The following is a 9,129-nucleotide window of genomic DNA, read 5'->3' as shown; positions in this document are numbered from 1 at the left end:
TTTTATGGTAGCCTCTACGGTACACAGCAGAAAGTTTTTTCAGTAGCCTGGTGATCTAGGATGAATTATTAGCCTATTTTCCATTCTTGGTGGTAATAATTTCTGCTTTATGTCTTTAAGTTATGTTTGTATAGTATGTCACTCAGCACCCAGAGTAGGCTATTACATGAATATACAATTCCAAGGAAAATAATAATAATAAAAACAAAGCATTTTCACCACTTTTCAAAGTGGTGAAAATGCTATTATGCATAGTCCTTCATGTCACTGATCTCCGCGTTTGTAGCGCCATCCATATGTTAAATCATATCAAAATAACGTTTATTTAGAGTAAAATCTTATCACGCCGTAGTCTGTGGGCAAACCCATTTCTGCAGCCTTTAGCTTCTTTAGACTTTTACAGTTTTCCTGTGCCGCAGCACAAAACAAGCACCTTGAGTTTTTTTCAAACCGCCCTTTACCTATTCCTTGGAAGTAAAAGGTGGGTCTCCCTTCTCAAATTACAAATACATTCCGGGCATCCGTCCTAGAAATCCCACATCAGTCTGAGGAAAACAACAACTAACCATGTTTCAAGAACTTGTTCAAACTAATGTAGGCCTACCTTCCTTCTTAAATAAGAAGGCACAGGGGTGCCCCGAATACCTGCGAACATGTCGTCTGGACGTAGAACATCTGCAGTGTGTTCTCCATGTTGTTGGCACCACCTTGACTGCAAACCTGAGCAGGTAAACTGCGAGGACACGAACACAAACACCCATCATAGGCTACATGTTGCATGCAATTCATGTAATTGACGATACCCACAAACCACGATATACACGGAACACGGATAAACAACTTTATCAATAACATTTAGGTTGTTAGTTTAAGAAACAACAGCTTTTATTTATTTTTTATTGTTCTGTGTCATGATAGGCTATAGAAAAAAACACGCCTCTGCATTTCATCTGTGTGTGTGCATTGCGTAAAGCTCTTTGAGTTGCCTCTGTGTAAATACGATGTACAAATAAACGTGCCTCGCCTCGACTAGCCTAAATAAACAACACACCTTAAGGCAAAATAGAGAGAGGGTGACTAAGTGGACAGATGAAGCGAGAGACAGACAGAGACATGAATCACGTGTCTGAAGTGTGCGGGTCGAGTTCGCCGACCAATAAGAGAAGCCAAGAAACTTGAGCCTTCAGCACCTGTAGCCTTTATAACCGCTTGGTGCGCTCAGCGACGGTTTGCGGGACAACTTTGCGTCTTCATCTCCAGACAACGGGTATTTACTAGTACCAGCGTAACTGCGACGGGACAGCAACCATGAGTCGCTCCCGGACTCTGAGAGTAAAGTATGACACAGTTACTCAGGTGTTGTACATTGTGGGCACCGAACTAGATGTAAACCTGAGCAGGTAGGCACTTGTTAGACCCGTTGTCATTTAGACTGTGCATAATGTACATACACATCCACAGAGATGCATCTGGGCTGTGTTCGACTTTGCTTGGAAATTTTGCAGAATTGCTCCTATTCTATTCTATTCTATTCTATTCTATTCGTGTGTATGTCCCATTGTATTTTCATTTTAGACAACCAGTTCAACAGTTGGCATGCATAGGTTAAATTATAGATTTGATCTATTTATTTGCTAAATTTTCATTAAACACATGTTCACTGGATTGGCAGTAAAAGTAAAGTACTCTAATGCAACAACCCTTCTAACTGTTTTCTGTTAAACATTTATAATGAAGTTGAAGTGTTTGTCCGCCTCATTTTATCTCAGTAACACTAGTGCTAAATATTATATGCACTCTTTGCTGCAGGAGAGTTGTATTATCAGTTTGCACACTAGCAGTTGTGTACATAATCAACTGGCATCAGACTGTTTAAGAATTCTGCTGCTGATTCATCTTCCCCACTAATCTGTGAGGCTCATGTTATTTATGTGCAGATCCTGGTTGTGGCAGATCTCGTGATTCTTTTGTGTAGTATCAACAGTCCTCTGTTGGCACTGTTAACAAGAGAGACTTTGTACCAAACAAATGTAGGCTATACATTCTGCCAAATGCCAGCCCACACAAAGGCAAAGATGGATTACCAACAGGGCAGAATGGCAGACTGGCTCCCAGCCTGGATCCCCAGGGTCTCTGCGGGGTTTTTGGAATATCCAAAAATAAACATCTAATATAATTTGAAAAGTTATCCACTCATTGGTCTTTGTCCATGAGTTATTCACTGTAATAATCATTCCTCCTGTCCACAGAGATCTCGTCATAACATGATGCCAATGTTAGTGTGGGTGACAAAATCCACAGTTCTAATTTTGTGCAAAAGTGTGTTTTAATATTCAGCTAATATGATGTTTCAACAGTCGGGGTTAGACAAATCAAGTGGATCTTCCAAAGTTAGTATTTTTGGGCAAAATCCAGGTGTTAATGCTGGCTCACTGCAGCTCAGCAAGGAAAACTCTCAGAACTAAATAACCCAGTGTTAATGATATAACAGCAAACTACAGTAGCTGACATGCTAGAGCAAGTGGCAGTAAAATGTAGGAATATCAGTTGTCTTGGTCCTTAGGGAACATATAGAGGACATGTCTTCACCTGAGACGCTCATCAGTTGTCTTGGTCCTTAGGGAACATATAGAGGACATGTCTTCACCTGAGACGAATACCAGGAAGAGCTTTAGGTTCCACAGAAACAGGGATATACAGTGGCCTATATTTTTACTGGAGCATTTAATCAGTTAATTCTGGTTCTACAAGTGAGACATGAGGGAAACATTCCCACCTGCTGTTCTAGTGTTTTATTCTGTCTCTATAGATCAACAGTACAGTATATGTTTTAAATTCGTTTTTTATTTACAGCCTTCCAAGCATATGGAAACTGCAGACTAACTTTATCATGACTACAGCTTCTACTTTGGCTTACCACCTGTTACGAAATATGAGCTTGTGGCTTGTCTGCTTAAGTCAGAGCTCTTCCTCACTTGTATGTGAAGAAATGTCTGCTCTTACACATTGCACAGCATGTTTGATACACTATGTACATGTGGTGTAAACACAGTTGTAACATGCATCAAATGTGCCATTTCTCTCAGGAGTGCCCCCCATGGTTCCGTGTTCTTCTCTGTGAAATGCAGACCCGAAGTTCAGTACAACATCAGACCCCCGCCTAAGGGGGCATCCCACCTCTCTCCCATGCCTCTCAGCGGAAACTCGGTACTACTCATCACCATGAGCCGTGCCAGTCAGTCTGAAAATGAAAGCAAGGTAAAGTAGGGCAGAAATACAGGATACTGATTTCATAAAGGAGACAAGCTGGTCATAAATGAGAAATTGCAGACTCAGGAACATAATTCAAGTTCATGTGAAAACAGATGATTCACTTTTTTCCTTTCTTGTGTGAATACATACTGTTGTGCCATTTTTAAAATATCCGCATTCTGATACTGACTTTGACTTCGAGCAGATCTTGAAACACAAGTTGCCAAACCCTCCCTGCTGCATCTGTGCCTCTCTCAAACATGTATTAATGATTTATAACTCTTCAAATACCCAAATGAGATCATCTAATCTGTACAGAGTTCAAGAGCCTTTCCTTTGCACTATACCTACAACTCATAATCCAAAAAGTTTCAGACTCAATAAAAATGCTATGGAATATAGTCATTTTGTTTTTCTAAATGACCTGTGCCTTTGTTTTATAAGTTGTCTATCCAGTACTATGGGAAGAATAAAGAAATTCTGGGGAGAGCAGTTCTGCACCTGACAGCTGTTGGTAAGTTAAAACATTGTAAAACAACATTCATTGAACTTTAATAAAAAGATAAGAGAGAGAGAGAGATACCAATTTTTTGTTTAATGTTTTGTCCTTTAAACATGGCTCATATTTTAACCACAATGGTCTATATTTTATATATCTAGATGATTCATGTATACAGCACTTTACATAGTGTTAATGCAGAAATGCAGAAAAACATCCTTTTCGAAAGCAGCAGTTTGTGTGACTGGAGCCACTATTTGGAATGTTTTGGCCAGAGAAAGACAGTCAGTGACAAAGGCAATGTATCTGTCATACAGAGATCTCTCTGGATGTGGATGCTGACAGAGATGCCATTGTGGAGAAAAACAATCCTAACAAGGTGAGCTAAGACATGCAGGTGTGGATGGCAGTGCAAACTCTGACACATAATGAATGGGGAAACTTTCTGATTTTGTCACTTTCTGATAAGCAATAACAAGTGGAACAAAATGGATAGGATTCTATTTTTGGACCAAACTCTGCACTGCATTTTCATCGTTTTCGAGTGCTCCTGCTTAAAATGTAATTTGCAATACTGTGTCTGGTTTGTTGACTATTTGTTAGGGCTCCTGGAAATGGGGTCCTAATGGGCATGGAGCCATCCTGCTGGTCAACTGTGACTCAGAGCGGTCCTACTTGAAGAAACCAGACAACCTGCAGGACCCCATGACCATCTCCTATGTGTCTGGTAAAAGAGTATCAGTACAGCTTCTTCCTCTCACTGTATAATGAACTTACCTATGGTTGCTGTCGGCATTAAAAGGCTAGTCATACAGTGTTTGCATTTTGCAAAGATCACATATAGAACTGTGATCAAATACAAATACAAAAGTCCTCTGTGAGCATAAAGGGCAGGTTAAACGACTTTTTTGTGGATGAACCAGTTGAGCTGAAATTTGAGAGTGAAAACAGGTGCAGTGTTCTCCCTGGTGTATACCTTCCTGCTAACATCTGACCACATGCTGACAGCAGTTTCTAGCTTTAACGCTAGAGGCAAAAAGCATATTTATGTCACATCAACATTGCATATTTAGAATCATTCAACTATTTTTGGATATGTAGATCTGAAAGACATGTCACCCATGGTGCTACGGACCAGAGGCCCTGCCAAACTCCCTCAAGGCTATAAGCTCAGCATGCACATCTCTCAGGACGATGCAGAGAGTGTCAGAGTCTTCAGGGCCAAATCCCCTAATGTAGTGGGAAATACCCTGGGTAAGTAAAGATGGAAACCTCCAAACAGATGATATAACATACATGTAATTCAACTGGTTACTTAAGGTGTCTAACTGGTTATGTTTAGACTTTTCTTTTTACCAATGTTATTATTTTCTTTCTCTAAATGAGATGTCTCAGTATTTGAACCTTGTTTATCTTGTTCTTACATCAGCAAAGAAAAACCTCTTTGACTTCTTCGTGAAGGACTATCCACTGGTGCTGAGCCATAGCATCCTGGCACAGGAAGTGCCTTACCTTGGAGGTGCATCAGAGATGAATTTTTATGTGGAAGGTCTCAGGTTTCCTGACAAAGACTTCGATGGGCTCATCACCATCCACCTCAGTCTATTAGAGCCCATTTGTGCAGTAAGACCTGAAACATCCACAGTTTTCACATCTTTATTTCATTTTCTATCTCTTTTTACTCTGGATTTTATGCAAATTGTCTGTAATGGTGTTGTTTAAAAAAAAAAACCAATATATTTTGACAAAAAATCTTAACTTAAGGTGTATTTAATAGTTTCAAAGCTTCTGACTACATCTCAGACCTTGAGATAACAACATAACAGAATTTGGCACATTTGTGACTTGAAGTGAATTTGTTTAGTAAAAAACAAAGGTTAAATTAGTTTTAGATGGCATTTTTCTTTACTTTCTTTACTTGTGAATAGCTAGCAGTACTCAGCAGCCTCTGATGTTTTGACAGGGCATCCCTGAAACACCCATTTTCACAGACAAAGTCGTGTTCAGAGTGGCACCCTGGATCATGACACCCAACACCCTGGCGCCTATAGAGGTGTTTGTCTGCCGGTAAGAGGAGCCTGATGAAAAATAAAGATGACGATGACAATAGCTGTATCAACAGGATGTTAGCTTAACACATTCTCCTTCATTTTAACTTATACTTCCAAGAAAATTTTATGTACAGTAAATGACTTAACAGTTATGTGTATCAGCACTTCTGACTTGTTTTAAGTTTTCCTTTGTGATTTGAAGTATTTTATTTTTGAATGTTTTAAAGTATTTCATTGTCTTGTTTTACCCCAAATTTGGATGACATTGATGTTGTTTATTTGGGGAATTGGAAGATTTAAAAAGCCAGAGAAAATTGCAGATGATTACTTGACAAAAACTGCTTCTCTGTGCGTGGTTACCTACTCAGCACATCTGACAACTCTGAGTTCCTGAAAGGAATGAAGAGCCTTACGACGTGCGAGCCAAAGCTGAAGATTTGTAGTGAGTGGAAGTCCAGAGACGATCGCTGGATGCAGGTAAGGAGACTATACTATGTGTCACCCTTTCATTTTAATTTTAGCTTTGTCTGCTATAAACAATATTAATAGTGCAAACATCTATACTGTTTGTGAAAAACCCGAGAGAGCCTGGAGGTTGTGTGGGGAAATTCAGTGCTTCTTCTTTTGAAAATAAGCCATGGCATGACAGGTTATTTACACCACAAGTATGGGTGCAGCAGATTTCTTAATGCCTACACTGTGAAATTAAAGAGGAAGAAAGAATTAGAGGTAAACCAGCACTTCTGAGAAAAAGATCAACAAGAGAATAAATCTACTTATTTGAAAAATGAGTCAGTTTATGTGGAAACTGCAGTATCAGCGACAGCGTCAGCGGATGAACATCATCAGAAAGAAGAGCACAGAAAAACTCATTTAAAAAATTGATTTACATGAAACATGCATACAGAAAAGACCAACACCAATGAGGCAGTAGTTGTCAGTAAAACCTCTGACAAGAACTTAAATATTAGGACAGAAAAAAAAAAATCATTCATATAATCTATTTTTCAGGATGAGCTGGAGTTTGGTTACATTGACTCACCTCATCAGCAGTTTCCTGTTGTTTTGGATTCCCCTCGAGATAGAGGGCTTCAGGCCTTTCCATATGACGAGCTACTGGTGAGAGACTAACTCCGATGCTTTCACTCCTGCTAAAGGTCTAATGGTGGCGTGATTTTGTGCCTTAGCTTTATCAACTTCATGTTCTCAGGGCCCCGACTTTGGCCATGTGACGAGGGTGCCCTACGACGAGGAGGCAGGCAGCCTGGACTCGTTTGGTAATCTGGAGGTTAGTCCTCCTGTTACTGTGAATGGAAAACACTACCCCCTGGGCAGAATCATTATTGGAGTGGCCTTCCCTACGTGAGTTTTCAACAGGTCTAGAGATGAGATATCAATCACTGAGTTATGTATGAACAACTTTTTGTATGAGTAATATATTCAGTTCATTGTTGTAGGGCAGCACAGTAAAAATAACACGTGACAGAACTTTTATAAATTTGCTTTGCTTTCTTTCTTTAAGGGCAACTCAAGGACGCAACATGACCAAAGTAGTTCAAAACTTCCTATGGGCTCAGAAGGTTCAGGCTCCCATTGCCTTGTTTTCTGACTGGCTTGTTGTCGGCCACGTTGATGAATTCATGAGTTTTGTTCCCGCACCTGACAGAAAGGTAAAGATTCTCTCTTCAAGAGAGAAAACTCAAAACTGGAGGATTATATAAGCTCTCAGCAGAGACAGCAGTGTTACCTTAGTCTCCTTTGTGTCTGCTCACAGGGCTTCCGGCTGCTGCTGGCCAGCCCAGACGCGGCCTACAAACTCTTCAAAGGCTTACAGCGTGATGGTCACGGACAGGCCAAATTCTTTGAGGGTACACCTGTTTATCTGCAATGTGCAGCTTAACAATGAACTCTTTGAGGGTAGACCTGTTTATCTGCAATGTGCAGCTTAACAATGAACCAATGAATCATTTAATTTATAACTTGATCTCTACAATTCCCCCCAAAAGATCTGCAAGGTGAAAAGCCGGTAACAGTGGACGAGATACTTAGTGATGAAAATTTCCGTGTTCAGAATAACTATGTACAGGTGAGTGGGATTGTAGGGTTAGACTCAAGCCCAGAAAGGATCATGAAATCCTAGTTCAGTCTGTGAAAGTCATACAGAATCTGATTAATAAATATCTCATTCCAAAACTATGGGCATTAATTATCCATCTAGAACACTGTCCGTTCGATGGGAAGGCTTTCCACAGGATGTTGGAACCTGGCTACAGGGATTTTCTGCCATTCAGCCAAAAGAACATTAATGAGAGCTGGTAGTGATGTTGGTTGATAAGGTCTGGCACACTGTCAGTGTTTTAGTTCATCCCAGTTGCTGGATGTCAGTAAAGACAGGGTGCTGTGGCATAAGGTTTTCCCTTCATTGGAATTAAGGGACTATGCCTACAGTTGTTGTTTCTCTTTTGGTTCCATCCTTTGAGGGGGTCACTGCAGTGGAGTACTGCAGTCCGCCTATGCGATTTGACAAAAGATTTACACCGGATGCCCTTCCAGAAGCAACCCTCCCCTTTTCGTCTAGGCTTGGGCCTGGCACATAGAGTGTATTAGCATGGGTAGCTGGATGTAGTCACAGCACCTGGTATACTCTTATTGTTAGCCAAAGTAAATCTAGTAATACAAACTACTGACAAACTAAGATTTTAGAATGATGGCATCCTGTGACAGATCCACACTGAAAGTGACGGCGCACTGTGACCAGTTGCTTGTCAATAGCAGATGCAAGGCTGTATGCTTGATTTTTGTTTGCAGTTGATCTGGCCAAAGCTGCAGAAGCTTCTATTTAGGAGGGGTGTCCATATACTGGCCACATCAGTGGCTTTGTGTCTGAAGCAAAGGTAGCCCAAACCAAAATGATCATGAGGTCTCATATATGATAAAATTAAAGCTGAAATTATAGGTAAAACGATTAATCATTTACAAACGTGGTACAATCTTGGTTGTTTACATGAGGTTCATTTGCAAAGATAAGACTTGGGTCATGGAATTTATCAAGCAAAAATGAGCATTGTGCAATACCGTGTTGCACAGTATTTGAAATGCATACTATCTTTTGACTGGCTTCTCCCTCCCAGAGCTGCATCGACTGGAACAGGGATGTATTGAAGAGAGAGCTGGATCTGGATGATGAAGACATCATCGACCTTCCAATCCTCTTCACAGTGGTGAAGACCAAAGACGGCCAGTTCAGAGCACAGGCTTACTACCCTGACATGGTATGTTCAGACATGTTACTTAAATTTTATCATTTTGCAATGATTGTTGCCAGCT

The 9,129-nt window shown here is 40.4% G+C and overlaps 1 protein-coding gene across 6 annotated transcripts in view; it reads left to right on the top strand.

Annotated features, from left to right (window-relative positions):
- Positions 1-5: 5 nt before the first annotated feature.
- The window catches only part of padi2 (peptidyl arginine deiminase, type II), a 10,885-nt gene continuing 1,761 nt past the window's right edge, over positions 6-9,129 (top strand). Inside the window, exons 1-18 of one of the 6 annotated variants that reach the window (XM_020604654.1) lie at positions 6-92; positions 420-481; positions 622-728; positions 2,901-2,977; positions 3,087-3,258; positions 3,697-3,766; positions 4,069-4,130; positions 4,355-4,478; positions 4,853-5,005; positions 5,181-5,374; positions 5,715-5,818; positions 6,171-6,279; positions 6,814-6,921; positions 7,013-7,164; positions 7,325-7,472; positions 7,577-7,670; positions 7,809-7,888; positions 8,934-9,074. In XM_020604654.1, coding sequence (XP_020460310.1) covers positions 3,187-3,258; positions 3,697-3,766; positions 4,069-4,130; positions 4,355-4,478; positions 4,853-5,005; positions 5,181-5,374; positions 5,715-5,818; positions 6,171-6,279; positions 6,814-6,921; positions 7,013-7,164; positions 7,325-7,472; positions 7,577-7,670; positions 7,809-7,888; positions 8,934-9,074 — 1,611 coding nt within the window. In that variant the 5' untranslated portion in view covers positions 6-92; positions 420-481; positions 622-728; positions 2,901-2,977; positions 3,087-3,186. The other 5 variants (XM_020604573.1, XM_020604499.1, XM_020604743.1 and 2 more) reach the window with 5 other exon arrangements.

Source organism: Monopterus albus, unplaced genomic scaffold (assembly GCF_001952655.1).
Source record: "Monopterus albus unplaced genomic scaffold, M_albus_1.0 scaffold1.1, whole genome shotgun sequence".
Classification (NCBI taxonomy): Eukaryota; Metazoa; Chordata; class Actinopteri; order Synbranchiformes; family Synbranchidae; genus Monopterus; species Monopterus albus.
This window is presented reverse-complemented; position numbering and strand designations above follow the sequence as displayed.